General features: G+C 35.2%; 1 protein-coding gene across 1 annotated transcript in view; it reads left to right on the forward strand.

Moving 5' to 3' along the window:
• The window catches only part of Huwe1 (HECT, UBA and WWE domain containing E3 ubiquitin protein ligase 1), a 139,342-nt gene that overhangs the window by 55,016 nt on the left and 64,338 nt on the right, over positions 1-19,988 (forward strand). Inside the window, 12 exon segments of the mRNA XM_038317423.2 lie at positions 858-958; positions 1,240-1,390; positions 1,511-1,638; positions 2,289-2,429; positions 2,633-2,738; positions 4,964-5,065; positions 5,476-5,556; positions 12,604-12,710; positions 12,970-13,147; positions 14,076-14,167; positions 14,704-14,915; positions 19,134-19,193. Coding sequence (XP_038173351.1) covers positions 858-958; positions 1,240-1,390; positions 1,511-1,638; positions 2,289-2,429; positions 2,633-2,738; positions 4,964-5,065; positions 5,476-5,556; positions 12,604-12,710; positions 12,970-13,147; positions 14,076-14,167; positions 14,704-14,915; positions 19,134-19,193 — 1,459 coding nt within the window.

Here is a 19,988-nt window from a genome sequence, read left to right on the forward strand (position 1 = left end):
TTTGGAAAAAGTATTTGAGCTATTTTAAGAATTGAAAGAAATCCTGGAAATTCACCTCTTACATGCTAGGCGCATTAAAAGGCATAAAAGGGCAAGCACAGCTGTTAATACCCATCTTCCTTTAGCTTTTGCTTATCTACTCTTAAAGCTGAACACCTTGCCCTCAAAATCCTTTCTCTTGTGTTTGTATCTGTGCTTCTGGCATGATCATGATTACCTAGAAATGTTTATTTAAAATTTAATGTGCTCACATCTCAACCAGTTTTTACTTCTCAGTGTATGTCCACTAACTCCTCGGTATACAAGTAGATTAAATGCTTTTTTTTCCCTTTTTTTGAGACACAATCTCACTATGTGGCTTTTACTGTTCTGGAACTCACTGAGTAGAACAAGATATTCTTGAACTTAAAGATCTGTTTGTCTCTGTCTGTCCTCCTGGAATTCAAGACGTGTACCGGTCTGCCAGGCTAGATTATGCACATTTAACTTTTGGTAGTGCCACACAAACTTACGATTTAGTCTGCTACACTCTATAAAAACTCATAAAAGCTTATCTGGTGAAAGCAAGTAAAGGAATAAGCTAACATAAAATTCCATACCTATATCCAAAGCATAGTTATAGTTCTGTCAAGTAGTGATATAGGAAAAATGAATTATTTGTTTTCCTTTTTCACAAAACTCTAACAAAATTATTCCTTAAGACTACTAATAATTTCATTAAGGAAATGTGAGTATCTAGCTATTACCACAATCTCATAATTTAGCAAATTTACCTGTCTGTGCTGATTGGAAGGTGTATTACTCAACATTGGCTTAATAACTGCATTTCAGCCAAATTGTTTGCTTCTCTTTTGCAGTCTATTCCAATGCCTTGCAAGAGTCAGCAAACAGTATCTTGTATAATGGGTTGATAGAGGAGTTGGTAGATGTCCTTCAAATTACAGATAAGCAGCTTATGGTAAGTATGTGTTCATAATATCTACACAACAATGCCATACTTTTGTTTTTCCTAAGAGTTAGAAAATGCCCCAGGAGGGAACCTTGGACCTTTTGCATCTTTCCTTTTGAATATTAAACTGTGAAGTTAATAAATGCCAGATGTGCTGAGTTACTCTCCACAGATGTTTATCTCCTCAAACAGCGTTCAATAAAATTACTTATGTTTTGATTTTGAGATATTTGCACCTTAGTTCAGTTATTCATGTAGTCTTGACAATGGTTTAATTTCTACTCTCAAAGGAAATTAAAGCTGCTTCTTTACGAACATTAACATCAATTGTGCATTTGGAGAGAACTCCCAAGCTCAGCAGTATTATTGACTGTACTGGAACTGCCTCCTACCATGGATTTTTGCCTGTTCTTGTGCGGAACTGCATCCAGGCTATGATTGGTAAGTTTGTTAATTATTTATTCCGGGAACAACAGGATCTTGACATTTTCGTTGTTTTAAGGACCTGCTAGCTTAGTACCGAATTCTGAACTTTATATCCTCTCCCAATTTCCTTTGTAGATCCTTCTATGGACCCATACCCCCACCAGTTTGCCACTGCTCTCTTCTCCTTTTTGTACCACCTGGCCAGCTATGATGCTGGTGGTGAAGCATTGGTCTCCTGTGGAATGATGGAAGCTTTATTAAAGGTACTTACTCTCCTTTTCAATATATTTGTAGAAAATTAACTAAGAGTATAGGTTTCGATGTTTTGTCGTGAACAGTTAACATAGAAAGCTTTTTCTAATAGAGTTACTTACAGTTTGATCTCTAGTTACCACATTAAAAAAATATATCTATTGTCAATATTAAGGTATGTTTATAATCCAGCACAATTTGATAGCTTTGGGATTTTTGGGCCAAGACAGTGCTATATGTTAGCATGACATTGACTATACCCCTAAGAATTAAGTGTATATTAGGATACCTGTAAAGTTTTGCTTTAATATTATAGGCTTTGTTTTGTTTTGGTTGCTTAGTTGGTATTTTGAGACAATATCTTGCTGTCTATTTTTGGCTTGCATTAAACTTACCAGAAATTTTATATACTCCTATTAATGAATTGTCCATGTGGCCTCATAGAAGGTTGCATCCAGTCTTTCAATTTATAGCACTATTGTTTGACAAGCACAAAAAACATCAGGCATGTGTTTTTTTTTTCCTCCCTCCATTTCATACTATGCTGTTTCATAGGGACTCCCATACTTTATTTTTGCAAAGGAATATAGATTTTTTTTATAGCTCTCTCTTTTCAGTAATTGTGCTTAACTCTCCCTCTCTCTTTCTTTCTTTATTGTAGGTCATAAAGTTTCTTGGTGATGAACAGGACCAGATAACATTTGTCACCAGAGCTGTCAGAGTGGTTGACCTCATCACCAACCTGGATATGGCAGCTTTTCAATCTCATAGTGGTCTCTCTATCTTCATCTATAGACTTGAGGTATTATTGTCTAAGGATCACTTTGTATAGACTTCATAGAATTCCAGTGAGTGCTGAGTATAGGAACTGTCCTAACTACTCAAAGTAACCATCTTATCTCTTTTATGTTTCTATAACCTATTATCTGCTTGAGACTCTTTAATCACAATATTTTAATCCCTGAAATGTATACAATTTTCTTAACATTTTCCCCTTTATTATAGCATGAAGTAGATTTGTGCCGAAAAGAATGTCCATTTGTGATCAAGCCAAAGATCCAGAGACCTACTACCACTCAAGAAGGAGAAGAAATGGAAACTGATATGGATGGTAATTAACAAGTTATTCAGTATTTTTTGTGTGAGATTTTTCTCTTGTCCTGCCCTTTTTGTTTAATACTTTCTTATAAATTATGAGGTCCACAGATTGTTTTCAACTTTTTTATAGGTGATGAATTATTTGGAATAGAACTGGGAGGTAAAGCAGATGGTTGAAATGCAGTAGACCATTAAAGTCACTGCAGATCATTTAGTAATTGATGTTTTTAACATGTTGGATCAGTATCTTTTTAACGTATGAAAACATAATAACTTCTCGAGAGTCAGAATATTCTCTGTTTTACCATGTATCCTGGGAGTTAATATATGCTTTATAAATTATAGGAAGAGTATAAACTCTTAAATGGGACCTTGAAAAACTGTATCTGTGTGCTTTAAGAAAAGATGGATACTTGGAATGAACTTTTAAGTCACAGGATCAGAAATTTAAATCAGATCATCTTTGTTTTCAAATACATTCTGTGTCTGCTTTAACAATTCCAACCTCACCCAATATATACCTTATAATAGAATAAAAGCTGGTCCGCAAAATACCTCGTAGAATGTACAGTAGTGTTGCTTAATTACAAAGCTTATCTTTACATGTATCTATTATTCTTGTGAAATATTAGAATAATAAATTGTATGCCATTCCTTTTTTGATTTACTTTGTTTTTGGCACATTCATTTGTGCATGTTGCTGTCCCTAGAAACCCTTTTGCTTAGTTTTTCTTTCTGTTTTATTGGGAACAAGCTGAGATATCAGTTCACAGCTGAGATCCCAAAGTGTTGAGTAAATGCGCTATTTGATAAGTGATGCTTGAGTATCTACTGTAAATCAATAATTATAAAAATTAATTATAAAAATTATAAACAATAATTATAAAAATCAATTGTAATATAATATAATTATAATTATTTAATATAATATAATTATAAAAATTAATTGTAAGCAGAACAGTAAGTGCTTGGTAAAGATTCTAACAACATCTGAAGTACTTGATTTAGTTTTCCAACCGGTGACCAGGAAGCAAATATTTAAAACTAATCCAAATGCTTGTATTGTGTTCCTAAAGATATTGTGTATTCAATGTAAAGGTTACACAGTCAAGAGTTTGTGCTTCTTGTGTAAATAGGTACATACTTCTGTTAAAAATGATTGGCAGAATATATTTCAAAACATAAACACTAAAGGGGATCTTGTATATTTCATAAATTGAAGAGAATAAATATTTGCTTTTACATAATTAGATTATTTTATTCAATGTTTTAAAGGAAATGTTAATACATACTTCTAACCCCCCTACATAGCTATTAGTTTGATGCAGCTCTTTCCAGCCTTGTTTATATCCTTTCCACATTCACATGTATATAGTTTTTAGAACAGAGAGACACATCACATCCCTTGTATCGTATTCTTCCCAATGAGCATTGAAATTCAATTTCCTGTGCTCTTTTTATTTAATTAACCTCCTTTAATAGGATTTGCTTACTACCTACCACTTATTCATAATATACATTGCATGTTTTGCATCACTCATCTCAACTCAGTGGAAGAAGTTTTCTCAGAACTCTTTTCTTAGTATCTTTTATTCTAATTAGTTTCTTTATCATAACTTGTACTTTAGTTGCAGATGTAACTATGGAAAGCAGTCCAGACTTGTCCATATCTATGGAGCACCAGCTGGATGTTGACTTAAGGGCATCAAGTTCCAACAGCAGTACTAGCATCTCTGGCCCGGGCCTGGGCCCGGGCCCGGGTCCTGGCCCGTAGACACATAGATACAGTCTTTCACAGTGACTGACTTCTTAACTTAGTGAATAAGAAAGCTTTAGGAAGCACTTAATGGTACATTTGAGGTTATAAGAACATGTCTTGTAACATTTTATGGTCTTTTGGCAGTTCACACATTGATTATCAAAACAGACATTTTGGAGAGCAGATAATATTCAAAAGAGGAACAGAGTGAATTTGGAAGTTGAATCTGTTTTACTTCATAATATTTCTTTATTTTTTATCTTTAGAACTCTAATTTTAATAATGGTCTTGTGCCATCCTTGATGATTTAATTTCCACTTTCAAAAAACTCTTTCCAATGTCCCGAGATCTCACTTTAAATGTCTTCTCGTTTTGCTTTAGTGGATATAGATGGGTCTCTTAATACCTGTTTCATGTGCCTATTTACTGTGATGGAATGCTGAACCCAGTATGATCCTTTTGCCTTTCTCCCATGCCAGGAGTCCAGTGTATTCCACAACGAGCAGCACTTCTCAAGTCCATGTTAAATTTCCTCAAGAAGGCCATTCAAGACCCTGCTTTCTCAGATGGCATACGACATGGTATTTTGATTCTGTATACTGCTTTCTATAAAAACTTGATTATCAAGATTTGTATTTTTCATGTTCTCCTGGTGTTTACCCTTTTATAACGTATACTTAGTAAATTGATAACTTTATTATTTGATATCACATTTCTTAGACATGGTTATTTACATTTTTCCCAGCTTTGCCCTTTGTCCACACCTATCTTATTACCGCCTTTCTCTCCCAGTCTCCATATTTGTTCTTTTTTTAACCTACTGTTAAAGCTTACTGCATGAACAAAATAAAGTGTTTGGGGTTGTCAGATAGAGGCCACTAGATTGGACTAAATTCAGATTTATTTACCATGGTTAATATACTGCTGCCTACTACCCTTGATCCTTATACCTCTCCCAGACTAATCATAGTCTTGTACACATTTCTCTTAGTAATGGATGGTTCTCTGCCTACCTCGTTGAAACACATCATCAGCAATGCAGAATACTATGGCCCATCACTCTTCCTCCTGGGTAAGTAGAATTGATAGTTGGGCATAGGCTGAATGTGCTGCCTTACGTGTATCTTCGTACCTGGAGGCAAAAGAGAGGCAGATCTCAGAGTTCAAGGCCAGCCTGCTCCAGATAAAAAGACTTTAGAACTCCTTTAAAGCTAGAATATAGCTTATTGGTAAAGTATTTACCTCACTTGGACAAAGCCCTCGGTTTTGTCCCACTCCAGCATCACAGATTGGAATACCACTTAGAATCATATAAAGAAATTTAGTGAGAGATGTAGAAATGGCAGATTCTTTAAACCTAGGAATAAGAATTTTACACAGTTTGGCTAGTCGAGATATATAGTTATTATGACTTTCTTGTCTATTTGCTTAAGAAACAATTGAATCTCAATATTTCTATCTTGTTATCTTGCAAAGTTTGCTTGTTTATTGATTATTTAAGCTAATTATATAGTTTTATTGATTACTTAGATTTTTCTATATATAATTTTGTGGTCTACAAATAAGGTCTTTCTTTTTAATTACCTTCATTCTTTTATTTACTCCATCTTACCATACCAACAGAGACTTCTGATGTGATAAGTGCTTTGTCTTTTGTGAGTTTATAAGGGAAACCATTCAATATTTTACCATTAAGCATGATGGTAATCAGGTTTCACATTAAAATTTTGAAATTTCCAGTTAGGAAACTTTCTTACAGTAATTGCATCAAAATAGGAACAGTTTTCCTCCCAAGGATAGATTGGGAAAGTAGGATTGTAAGTCTTGGATATGATTTTTAAAAATTGTTTCTTGCATAGGTAGGGAAAACAAAGCTTAGGGAATGAGATTGTGGTACTCTAGGAGTAAGCTCAGAATGGAGCAAGTACATAGGTAGTAGTTGGTTTAGTTATGGGTGGCATGGGTTAGAGTGGTGGAGGGTGAGGGTAATGTTATAGCACATGGTGGGCAAGTGCCCTACCAGTGAGCTAGGCCTTCAACCATCTTTTTCCTTTTTAGTAGATGAATTCTCAGTGCATTGTCCAGATTGGTTTCAAAATCACTCAAGCCCAGTATAGTTTTTTACTTGAAATGATATTGCTTCCACCTCCTGAGATGCTAGGATTTCAGGCCTGTGCCACCAGGTCTAGCATTTGGTAAATTTTTAAATAGAATACCTATGATTGAATGAAAATAAACCCATTTAGTATTGATGGTAGAACTTTGGGGACACCGGCAGCAAATGAGACTTAGTTCATCGATTAAATCAAGTTATCAGTGGTTGTGCACACTGATTCCAGTGGTCTTGTGGTGTAGAAGGAGCGTCGGGCTGCGTTCCCGCCTGGCTCCCGCACACCTGGCTAGGTTGTGCCCCAAAATAATTACACGGAAACTGTATTCTTTTAAGCACTGCCTGGCCCATTAGTTTCAGCCTCTTATTGGCTAATTCTCACATCTTGCTTTAACCCACATTTATTAATCTGTGTAGCACCCCGAGGTGGTGTCTTACCATGAAGATTCTATCCTGCTTCCATCTCAGAGAGGAGAGAGCTATGGTGTCTGCCTGAGGCATCTACCTGACTCTGCTTTCTTTCTCCTACAATTCTGTTCTGTCTACTCTGCCTACCTAATTTTCTGTCCTATTAAAGAAAGGGCCATGGTAGTTTCTTTATTAACCAATGAAAGTAACACATAGACAGATTACCATCATTGTGGTATTAGCATAATTTCTTTTTAATAAATTTGAGAAATGTACGCAGTCAACCCAATTTAATTGTAGCATTTGTTAAGTGTGGTTAGTATGGTTAACTGAATAGTCTTTCACCTCAGGTAGGAGATGGCTGGGAGAAGTCGTCATGGTGAATGTGAGATCCTTGCTTTAGTAATGTAACTAGCTGTTTTGTTTTGTTGGTTATTTACTGAATTATTTATAGATAGCTTTTATTTATTGACCCATAGCAGTAAAAAAATCTTTTTAAGATACAGATTACCACGTGACACCACCATATACTATTTTTGCTAGTTATTGAAGATTTCTGGTTTACGAAGTGTGACAGAAATTAAAACATTGCTCGAGTAGCCTCAGTGCATTGAGTGTTTGTTAATGAACCAAAGCTTGTTTGCATTTCCTCCAAGGATGGTGATACTACTCAATGCTTCACTTTGTGGTGAAACTTGATGAGACAAATATACTTCATAGTTGAATCTAAGTTAGTTTAAGTACTAAATATTAATAGAAATAGAGGTCAGGTCCTGCAAAGGAGTTGGAGTTGTGAGCAAAAGAAAATCAGCCCAAGGTAGTTTGAAAGGTGTAGTTAATTTCTAGTGGGAAACTTTGTATCAGAGAAGACAGATTAAAAACTAGGCTCAGCAGAGGAATAGCATTGTGTGTGCTCTTAGATAGGAGTTTGAGAAAGAGAAAGGATAGCATTCAAAAAGGGGAAATTTAGGAGGAAGCAACTGGAAGGTCATAGTGTTTTATAGTAATTTCACGCCGAAACCCACCAAATAGTTGATATTTCTTACTCTGTTCCCAACCAAGAACTTTGTTTCTTCAATCTTTTGTTTACTTTTATCCTCTTTATTGTCTCTCCATTAATCTTCCTGAACTACTCCTTTTTATTTCCTACAGTCCCATCCATTTTTTGTCACTGATGTCAGTGTCATAATTAATAGCCTGCTTAGCCTGAAGAGATTGACAATCAATTTGAATATCGATTTCCAAGAGAACCAAACTTAGTTGTATAAGTGGTTGCTTTTGGCAGGTGACTTTTGATCACCGTTGGAAGTTTATTATTCTGGTGTATTATGTTGATAACTGTTAATTTAAAGAAAGTAAATGTGAGTAGTGATTATGGAATAGTGATGTACACAGTGGCTGACAAGGAAACCAGGGCTGATTGTACTCTGGAGTTACAGTGAGTGAGTAATGAGTCAGTATGTTGTGCATTCTTGGTTGTGCGTCATGTAAGTTACAGTGCTGTGCTGAATTGATAATTCTGTATTTGCCACCAAATCTTGATGTGGTTTTTTGCTTTTGAAAATATGAATGTATTCAAAAAAGGTTGACAATACTTTTTGTTTTTTGAAATGTGACTTCATTTTTTGGGCTGACTTTAAACTGGCTTTGTAGCACATGATGGTCTTCTGTTTCTTTTGTTCTTGTTGTTGTTGTTGTTTTTGTTTTCTGAGACAAGGTTTCTCTATATAATAGTCCTGCCTATCCTGGAATTTGCTTCGTATACCAGGCTGGTCTTGAAGTCACAGAGATCACTTGCCTATGTCTCTCCGAGTGTTGGGGTAAACACACCACTGCCTGTCTGTGTTGTGTTTCTAATCCTCATGATTCTACCTCCTTAATGCTAGGGTTACAGGCACACACCACCACATCCAGTTTTTAAATTGCATTCAGGTAGGGTCTCAGGGCTTAGGTGCATGCTAGATACTTTATCAATTGAGCTTTATCTCTAGCACCTAGAATAATTTCTCAAGGGAAAATGACCTAAACAAGCAAGGTCTCAGACCATATAAGCCAAAAAGAGTCTACAGAGACTAGCAATTGAGTAGTAGAATCCTGTTCTCAGATCTTGAGTCAAATGATGCATAATCAGGCTACCCAATGTCAAAATATTGCACAGTAATTGCTGGACATAAGCATTTATTATTTTAATGTATGTTAGCCATTCTCAATCTTAAAAGGATCTCTCCTTCAATAGTTCAGGACTAAGACAGATGAAGAACTACCATCAAACATCTTGTGAAAACTATTAAGATTTTTTTCCTCCTTGGAAGAACTAATTTTAGATGTCTGACCAAGCAACAGACTTGTTTCCCATGAAAGTAAACTTCCTGTTAGCAGATCATTAAGCTCCACCATATTAAGAAAACATTTGGGGCTAGACTTTTTTCACTGCATTACAGAATAGTTTAGGCAGTTGAAGACCCCAATTTTCAGTGAATCCCTTTCTGTTTTCACTCTTAATCTAGGTTTCAGTGATGGTATGTTTAGGTCTTTATACCCATTGGTTCAAAATCTTTCTCTTTGTGAACAAAATGGGATATAGAAAACAAAACACAAATTACATTTTACTAGGATGCCATGCCTCTTAAAGGTTATGAGTTATGGTAACTAAGGCAGTGAGCAAAATTGTGACCTGTTTAGGAAGTCATTGTCCATTTTGTTGTTTTAGGTGGATGTCATTTAGCAGGCCATTATGTTTATATTAGTCTTTCTTCATGGATAAGACTTCAAGGTGCAATGCCTTAAATTAAGGCCATACCTAAAACTAAGCTGTGTTCTCCGATCATTGAGTGTCACTGGGAATCCTAAAGGGGATTTAATGTATTCTGAGGACTATAATAGTATTGGTAGTAGCATGGTATGACACGAGTTTACAAAAATGTTGTGTGAGGTTTGGTTGATATCCTTGGTAGGTCTGCCCTTTTCTGAAAGGAAACTGGAGGAGGCTTTATCTGGGCAAGAAGGGAGGTGGCAATGGGGAACGTGGAGGTGTGTAGGGTGGGGAAACTGGTTGGAATGTGGCAGGGAAGCAATCTAATCAATTTGCTAGTGTAAAGGATGTGTTTACCTGTTGGGGAGATTCCCAATGGCATTGAGTCTAGTAGTAGAGTAGGATACATTTGGTAGGTGTGGGGTCATAATTCCTTAGGAAGGACTTATGAACTGAATGTAAGAGTCAATAAAAAGTTGGCAGTTGCCGGGCGGTGGTGGCGCACGCCTTTAATCCCAGCACTCGGGAGGCAGAGGCAGGAGGATCTCTGTGAGTTCGAGACCAGCCTGGTCTACAAGAGCTAGTTCCAGGACAGGCTCCAAAGCTACAGAGAAACCCTGTCTCAAAAAAAACAAAAACAACAAAAAAAAAAGTTGGCAGTGATTTGAAAGCAAATGTTTATTAATCTAAAGCTTTGAGGTAGTACATGTCCATGTTGCATCACAGTGCTTCATCACAGCCTTGATTCTGAATATGCACTCTTACAATATATGGGCATCACATCAGGTAATGCCAGCAAACACTGCCTGAGGCACCTTGGCTCAAATTCATGACTGCTGTACATTCCAAATTGCAATGATTTTGCTATGTATTCTGCTTATTAAAAACAGTTACTTAATTATGGGAAAAGGCTTAATCTTTTCCTACCATCATTCTTCAACATACAAATGTCAAACTGATGGTTTGTTTGGATTGTGTTAGACTTTCTAAATTGATATTTGAGACTGTGCACAGTGGCTCTTGTCTGTAGTCCTGTTGCTTGGGAAGTGTAATAGAGGCAAAGGGTTCAGCTTCAAGACCATCCTAGAATATATGAGACGCCATGCGAAAAACAAAATAAAATTTTAACTATTGTATTAGTTGTCTTTAGATTAATAAATAACATTAAATTAATTTTGATTTTGTATTAGGACAGAATTACCAGCAATTGCTTAAATTGTACTAAACATCCTTACAACATTTTGTACTTCATATTTATGGAAATCAGCATTCTTATCACTGAAGATGTAAAATCAAGAGATACATCAGTTCTGAAAAACATTGAAAATGTTATGTGATATTATCAACTTTCAAGTCAAGATTGAATTTGCTCTGTAAAACTAAACAAGCATAATCCAATATAAAGGACTTAAATTTTTTAGAACCTTTGGGCAGTAAAAAACCCCAAATGTCAGGGTTGAGAAATAGTATTCAGTGATTAAGAGCACTTGCTGTTCTTCCAGAGTATTATAGTCCTGGTCCCACATCCCAAAATGGCTCTCAGGTCAGGTGGCTCACTTCAGCTTGGGGGTGTGTGGTTCAACACCCTCTTCTGGTCTCTATGAATACCTGCACACACATGGCATTTACTATACAAACTCAAATAAAAACATTTGTAATAGCATCCCAAATGCCACTGAGAGCTGTTGATCCTAAAAAATTGCCACATACATGCCATTTCGCTGCTGTTGCTTGCAAATTTGAAATGTTTGCTCACTATCATATGTAACTACTGCATTACTCGGCACAGTTCGTACTTCACTGTACCATTTGCAAGCCGGGCAAGGGCCTGGAGATTGACAGAACACACAAGAGACCTGGGTCATTCAAAAGGAGTCATCTGAATGCTGATGTTTATTCAAGGCTATTAAAAACTTTTATACCTAGCTGCTGCACAATGGAAAACCCCCCAGGGAGGTGGGAAATTACCATGCCCAAGGTGGAATAAACTATGGCCATATAGCTAATCACCAGGCAAGGCAGAGGGAACACAGGAACAAACAGGATGTTTAGCTATCTGGCCAGAAACTGTGCTCAAAATGAACCTTGGGAGCTGGGGTAGACCCATGGGCCCTACAATCATAAATGAGAATTTGATTTTTTTAAAAAACAAATTAGATGTAATTATAGCAGATATAAATTAGCAGCTTTGTTTTTAGATAGTTTCTAGACACTGTTTATATACCTTTTGTCGGATTATCAGATTTTCAAAAATCTGATATTCTTGAGTACACATTTCTGAATATTGTGGGTTTTAAAGTGGTCAGATTAGTATTATTTTGTGTCTGTATTATAATTTGTACTATTAATACGTAGTTTTTAATGCTCTGTTTCCAATTTTAATTTACTAAATATTTCTGCAGAATATTTTATCCACATTTATCAGTTAAGTTTATACATTTACCACAGAATACCTGCATCCTAACGTGGCAAGTTAAGTATTTAGAGACATCAGTTTTCACAGAAAAGAGTATTTTATATACATATGTTTAATGGAATACTGTACAGCCATTCAATAATAATGGGTTATGGTGTGATGGATTATGTAATTTCCCAATTACATGTAAAAATTGCCAATGATATAGTATAACTGTGGTTATAAATATGTGCTGGTAAAATAAAGGATTACCAGTAAAATTTTTCATATTTTATGGAAATATTCTTGGTATTCTGTTGGAATATTAATTTTTATAATCACAAGAGTATAAAATTAACATTGAATGTATAACTTATAAGCTATTAATTATTTATTTGCTTTTAGTGCCTTTGAAGAGTCAGTTTCCCTTATTTTTCCTCAACTTTGTTTTTAGCTACTGAAGTGGTGACTGTGTTTGTATTTCAAGAGCCATCATTGTTGTCCTCACTCCAGGACAATGGGCTGACAGATGTCATGCTGCATGCACTGCTCATCAAAGATGTGAGTTTATTTTACCACTCTATAAAAATTATTCTGTTTATATCCGTTTCCTAAGGTACATGTGCACATGCTTAAGAAGCAAGTGAAAAATAAGTTATTTTGTGGAAAATGTTATTGCTTTTATATATATTGTTGGATCCAATTTGGACCTGGTTGTCACAATTTCTTCTATTATTCAGTATTGCACCCCTAGATATATCTTCTTTGCATGTGTATCTGACCGTATGTATGTTGCATTCAAATACTCTATCTTCTCTAGGTTCCTGCTACAAGGGAAGTCCTTGGTTCCCTTCCAAATGTATTCAGTGCACTTTGCTTGAATGCCCGAGGTCTTCAGTCTTTCGTACAATGTCAGCCATTTGAACGTCTTTTCAAAGTTCTTCTGTCTCCTGACTACCTCCCAGCCATGCGGAGGAGGAGGAGTTCTGATCCTCTTGGTGAGTTCCTACTATTCATTTTATAATATAAAGTTGGTTTTGGCAAGGGAAGTTTTCCTTGACTGCACATCATTTCTCTGGCTAGGTATGCTATCCTATACCTATACGGGAATTATCACCATATATTTTATTGTTACAGTTAGGAAGGAATACTTCATCCTTAGCCTCTTTCCTCATAGTATATCCATGCTTCTGAATAGTTCACTGTCCTGATGTTGGTAAGAAACAGGTATAGGAACCAGTGGTGTATTTCCAAGTCCACTATCTAGTTTATAAAAATTAGAAATGTAGAGTTGGATGTGAAAAGATGTTCTTATTTTCTCTAAAATAGTCACAGATAATTTTCTTCTCTGTGTTTGAATCTAGATTAGTGAAGAGTAAGAAAGTAATAGATGGAGAAATTTGGTAGTTTGCAGAAGTGTACTACTTTCTTACTTAGGAGGCTGAATCAAGGTAATGACTTAAGTTCAGGAGTTTGAATGCAGCCTGGGCAACATAGTGTCACCCCATCTTATAAATCAATGCATTTTGTACTTTGATCTACCACTGCAGCATTCTAGTCAGGATCGTTTTTTTTTAAAGAAGCAGCCAAAGGATTGTTGATGCTTTTATTCTTTTCTACTCTTCTTTCCATAAACTAGCTCCTAACTCAGACCTTAACAGTGGAGTTCATTAAACTGATTGCTTTCTTCCTACAATGATTTGGAGGATCAAGGCTCATGTAAATTCATGCAGGAATGTATGGTGTTAGAAATAAGCAGTTCAGTTTCTTCTTTCCATCACAGGTTGGCACAAAAATTTTTTGAAAAAAAAAAAAACATAAAGGAAAAAAAGAAAAAAAGAAAAAATTTATTGGTCTATATATTTTTTAGTCTAAACATTCTTTGTTGGGTTTGTTTTTGTTTTTTTGTTTCGTGTTTGCTTTAAGGGGATACTGCATCCAACCTGGGGAGTGCTGTTGATGAGCTCATGAGACATCAGCCCACCCTCAAAACAGATGCAACAACTGCCATCATTAAGGTAGGGATTAATAATGACTGTGATTTTGATCTTCTAGAAAATATGCCTAATTTCTAAACCTTGGTTTTGGGCTGCCATGTTGTAAAACCAAATGGTTAAAATAGGCCCTTAATATTAAGAATCATTTTCTGAGTTAACACAATTCCTCTGTTTAGTGCTTTCTTATGAGATTAACAAGTACACAGAGGCTTAACTTCTATCTGTATGAGAATATTTCCCTTACTAGCCAGTTTTTCTTGGCTTTCTTCCTCCCTCTTTTGCTTGTCAGGCCAGTAGATTATTGAATCTGTATATGAGTTACTGGTGCTCGGTAAATTAGGACAAGGATGTGACCTTGAAAGATTTTAACTTTTCACACAATGTTCTCTTCTTTGTAAAAATGGAGCTAATGACTACATTTCAGCAATGGTGTATTGGTAATATAATTTATACATTGTACATGGGAATATTAGATATATTGTACATAGGAAATCCTCACAAAATGTTAGATATTCCTTCATTACATATAAATAATCTTTTTCCCCTCTGACTTTTAGTTACTTGAAGAAATCTGTAATCTTGGAAGAGATCCAAAATATATTTGTCAGAAGCCGTCCATCCAGAAAGCAGATGGTACTGCTAGTGCCCCTCCCCCAAGGTCTAATCATGCTGCTGAAGAAGCTTCTAGTGAAGATGAGGAGGAAGAGGAAGTTCAGGCCATGCAGAGCTTTAATTCTACTCAGCAGAATGAAACTGAGCCTAATCAGCAGTAAGTGTTTATAAGGCAGATTCTCCGACCTTATGGTGTTATTTAATTCTTAGTATCACTTTAAAAATTTATTTATTAAAAAAAATTTATTTATTCACTTGTGGCCAGAGGGATGGAACTCCAGCCCTTGTTCAAACAAAGCAACTAACTGTATTGCTACTTACCCACCACCTCCAATGTCACTTCAGTCTATGATAATTGAAAATTAGCATAAGATCATTTTAAGTCTTTTTCTGGCTTTTTATTCCTTTCTTCCTCTGTACTCTTATGGTTCTGTGAAGTAATAGCATTGGTTGCCTAAAAAAAACCATTTTTCTTAAAATTTTAGTTTATGATATTAAATCAGTTCAGTATGCCAAGTTGGTCAACTTTCCCCATTGTTGTTGATTCAAGCACACGTGAAACAGTTTGTCAGAAGCAGAAGTGCTGTTTCTAGATAATAGTAGTCATACATTCATGCATATAATAAATGTTCCTTTTATCTGTAGATACTTTTGAGAAATGCCTGAATGTTTAGCTGTGGCTATGAATACTTTTGATCTTTTACTAAACTGGGGCATTGTCGTTAGGAAAATATTCTGGTAGAGTATATTATTAAACCAGGGACAACAGAAGTAAATACCTTTTGGGACTCTAGATAACTGTGTGTTTGTTGGTGTCAATAGTATTACCTAATCTTCTGTCTGAGAAAGCAAACCTACCTATCTTCTTTCTAGTTTAAAACCATGTTTCTACAAGGGAGAGTGTGTGAAAGAAGGCAAGTCTTCTCTTCTCAAGGGAATATAAGCTTCAGTGTTTCCAGCCAACCTACCATGATTGCCAGTAACCCTGCAAGATTGAGTTGTTTTTTTTTTTTGTTTTTTGTTTTTTTTTTTTTTTTTGGTCTATAAATGAGAAAATATTTTTTGAATGCAGAAAGTGTTTGTGATATTTAAGTCAATCTGTATGTTTCTATTTATATATAAAACTTCTTTACCTGAATGTTTTAAATTTTAGACCTAATATGCTCAGAATTCAAGCCACTGTTAGAGTAAATTAACATTTTCTTTTCTCAACAGCACTCATTTCTTAATGTTGTATTCCTTACTTGAGATAAATATGTATCACTATCCACATTTGTTACCACATTCCAAAATATCTTCCAGTTGGAAATGCAAGCTTATGTTCTTCCAATAATTGTATATGCCAATTCTTTTCTGTAGTAATGCATAAATTCCTATTTAATTCAGCAATGCTCCCTATCTCTGCTATCAAAGGGCTTTATATTAACTGTGTGTTTGATCTGTCACTCCCCCAGTTCAAGCATTCTTAATTGTACCTACAGATTTATATTTCCTTACCTCTCCAACACAACACCATACGTACATATCCACATGGAATTTTCATGTGTGTGTGTTTGTATGTATGTATGTGTATATAAAATTTCTGTACAGTAAACTGGACAATTTTTGAATTGTCATTTATGTTTTTTCCATCCCAAATGAAAGCAAAACTGATCTTATTTATACTGTGCATATAATAATTTTGCATATTCAAGAATATCTTATAAATAGAATGAAAGTACAAGTGTGTGTTTAATTTAAAGCTTCTTGTATTTGGCATTACTCAATTGTATTTTGATGTTTCATCATTATCATGTCTCAATAGTCAATGCTTTTCTTTTCTCAGTGATAGTCTTTTGTATAACTGCAGTTACATTTATTTAGTTTTCTTGTTGATGAACTTACTAGTTTTTTGTTTACTTGGTTTTCTTTTTGTTGTTTTATGCTAAGCTAGTGCCTTTTTCTTGTATTTTTAAGACAATGGGTTTAAAAAATCTGGAATAAGAAAGCTTAGGGACTAGTCTACATTCAGAAACTAGAGTCTTGTTATATGTTTATGTATAGCCTGGAATTCATCATACATTGTCTTTATAAACTCAGTCTTCCTCTTTCAACCACCTATATACTAAAGCTTATGATTATATATTGGTACGTTTAGCCACTACAAATAATTTTGAGTTTTTATGTGGTCTTATCTTCTTGTTTCTAAATTGTTTATATCAGAAAATATGGTATTTCTGGGGATGAATTTACTTATCATTAAGTAACGGGTCTTTGTAGTTGGTGCCAGTAATTCACTTCGTACTTGATTTCTTTCAGCATACCGTGCTTACCACCCACACCTGAGTGTTAGTTAGAAATTGATAAAGGTTTGTGGAAAGGAACTGGCAATTTCCGAAAAGCTTTATTAGGAGATGGAGTCCTAGAGAGAAAAGCCAGGCGTTTAGATCCAAAGAGATTTAGGAGAGATAGCTACTGTGCGTAGCATGATGGGTGTTGAAGGGTAAGTGGTTAGAAACAAAACAAACACTGAGCCTTCCAGTCACTCCAAAGGGGATTTCTGATTCTTTCAGGTTTTTAAAGGATGCCTGGACATCCTACCACATGACTTAGCTAGTTATTAATAGAGATTATAGTTTAAAGTTGCCTTGGTTCAGGACTGTAAGAAGAAGGAGGGACTGGACTTGTTTTGCAACCAAGGCCTATATTTTCTAATAATCTGAGCAAGTGCATGTCAGTTCTTCATTCTAAATGATGTCTGGAATGCGGCGTATGGCCTGATGTTTTCCAGAGTGTTGTACCAGTCATATCTTAAAGTGTAGTTTCATAACCCAACACTGAGGAACTTTAAAATTATAAGCGTATTTGGTCCTTGCAACTCAATAACAATTATTTGTTTTTAGAGATAGTGAGTGTAGAGAGGTTTGGTTAACCTGAAATGTGACCCACTGAGCCAGCCTTTTTGTCAGAGGTAGATTTTTCATGAACTAAGAAAATCTGACTTTGGCTGAAGAAAATTTGACAGTGGTAATAAATTGATTCATTTACTAAGATGATACAGATTTTTTTTATTCAGAGATGTAACTGTTTCAAATAAAGTTAAATTTAGGGTGGCATTTCTTTAGACCAGCTTGTAGGTAGATTTTGATTGGAGGTAACTGATCATTTTTAGCATTCTTAAATGACTAAAAGAAATAGGAAAAAAACAAAAATAAATATGGTTTAATTAGTTTGTTCCTGGAGTTGTGCTAACTCCTAAGAATAATACTTTTGGTTTGCCTTTTATGTTCTTTTCTCCATCTTCCATCTAGCAATGAAGGGGCCACCTGGGTTCCATTTCAAGTAGACTCTGTACCTATCACATTTGGAATCCGCAGAGGCAAGAATCTCATGAATTGGAGTGATATCTGGACTTCTTAGTTAGAGAGGTGGTTGGATCTTAGGTTATCTCCATGGAGATGAGGCTGAGCAGGAAGGATAAATGGTCAGGTAATAGAATACTGCTGTTGTTCTAAGGGGGAAGGAACATTATGGTTAAGGAAAGACTTTGGGGGGGGGTGTCTTTTTTTCCTGAAATCTTTTCAATACTGACTTAAAGATTTTTTTTTTTAAACAAAGTTTTTTTTTCCCCCCTTGAGGCTAGAAAATTGAATGGCTCACTTGATCACAATAAGTGTTCAAGGTTTTTTTTTCCCCTTTCTCCCCAAATGTTTTACCACTCACTGCATGCCAAATGTTAAAGTTACAGACTTAGACAATACATCTTTAAATTGCCTTTTACAAAAAACTGATGGGGTAAACCACTACATATAGTATACTGACATGAATAGATATATGTTAAAAATAAAATCTAGAAGAAAACTTAAGTAGAAACTAGACCATTCTGGAAACGAGTCCTTGAAACAGATACGAAAAAGAGGTGTCAGAGGAGTTTGTATAATTGTATAATTCATGAACTTTCATCCTGCAAGTAACAGATTAATAGGAAAAGAGACCTTGAGGAATTGACTTCAGCTTTCACTATGATAAAATTTCTCAGTTTTAAATATTTTTAAGCAAAACTAAATGCTCTAATCTAACAAAATTATATTTCTGTTTTATGTTTGCTTCTTTGCCTGCTTCTTCGCAGTAAGCAAATGATTGGACTTTTAATTGAATTTATTTTAAATATTTTTATTTTGTTGAATTCATATAGTAGTTTGATTAGATAGGATATTTATACTCAACTCCATCTTCATTATTAATTTCAGGGTTTTTTTTGTTTGTTTTTGTCTTAAGTGTTTTAACGGCTAGGAGTATGGCTTGAACTAAAATTTCACGCTGTCACTGGTCCTCACTTTGTTATATTTCACTGGTATTGTATATTTCTGTGTAACTGACTCCTTTTTTATTACAGGGTTGTTGGTACGGAGGAACGTATTCCTATCCCTCTTATGGATTACATCCTTAATGTGGTAAGATTCATTTTCGAAGAAATTAAAGATGTTTGCTTTTCAGAATAGCATGTCAGGTTGTCAGAGCACAGTAATTTTAATGTTTATTTTCCCTGGGACCTTTAAAGTACAGAGGGTAAGATGTGAAAACCTTAAAATACTTTGTTCTTGTTCCCTTTGCAACAATTAGCCAGTACTCCAACCTTTTTATATTCCGTTTTCTGTTCACTGCTATTTGTTGTACATACGAATTTTAACAAGATTTGATGTGTTAGGCCCATAGTATGTCTTAGTTTTTCCTTCATGCTTTTTTCCTATTTTACTTCTCTTTTTAAAAGAAAAACCTGGCCATGTGCCTTCTAATTTCCTATCTCATAGGAAAAGTGAGAAGAATTCTAATTTTCCCAGAATTCGAAAATCCCCTTACATTTATTCTTTACTGTTAAGCACTTCAAGACTTCCACAGATTGTTTCTTTTGTGCCTACGTGGTTTTGCTGCTTTCTACTTTATATCTCTTTAAATTTTTTTGGTAGTTCAATAGCTCAGTTTCTGGAGTTCATGTTTTACTCATATTATGTGTCACATGAGACAATTAAGACATTGGACCCGTTTATACCACGTAATTCAGAGTGTTGCTCTGAGCAGCCATTTAGCTTTCGTTGCCTTCAAATTATGTGACTCTGTGTGGGTTGAAAAGGGTGGATTGGGAAATTGTATTCCCTTATTTTCTGGATGTTTTGTGTATGTGCCATTTATCCCTTTTTGCTTGAAGTTGTATTATTACAGAGAGTAACTGATTTCTTGACTATAAGGCTGT

Source organism: Arvicola amphibius, chromosome X (assembly GCF_903992535.2).
Source record: "Arvicola amphibius chromosome X, mArvAmp1.2, whole genome shotgun sequence".
Classification (NCBI taxonomy): Eukaryota; Metazoa; Chordata; class Mammalia; order Rodentia; family Cricetidae; genus Arvicola; species Arvicola amphibius.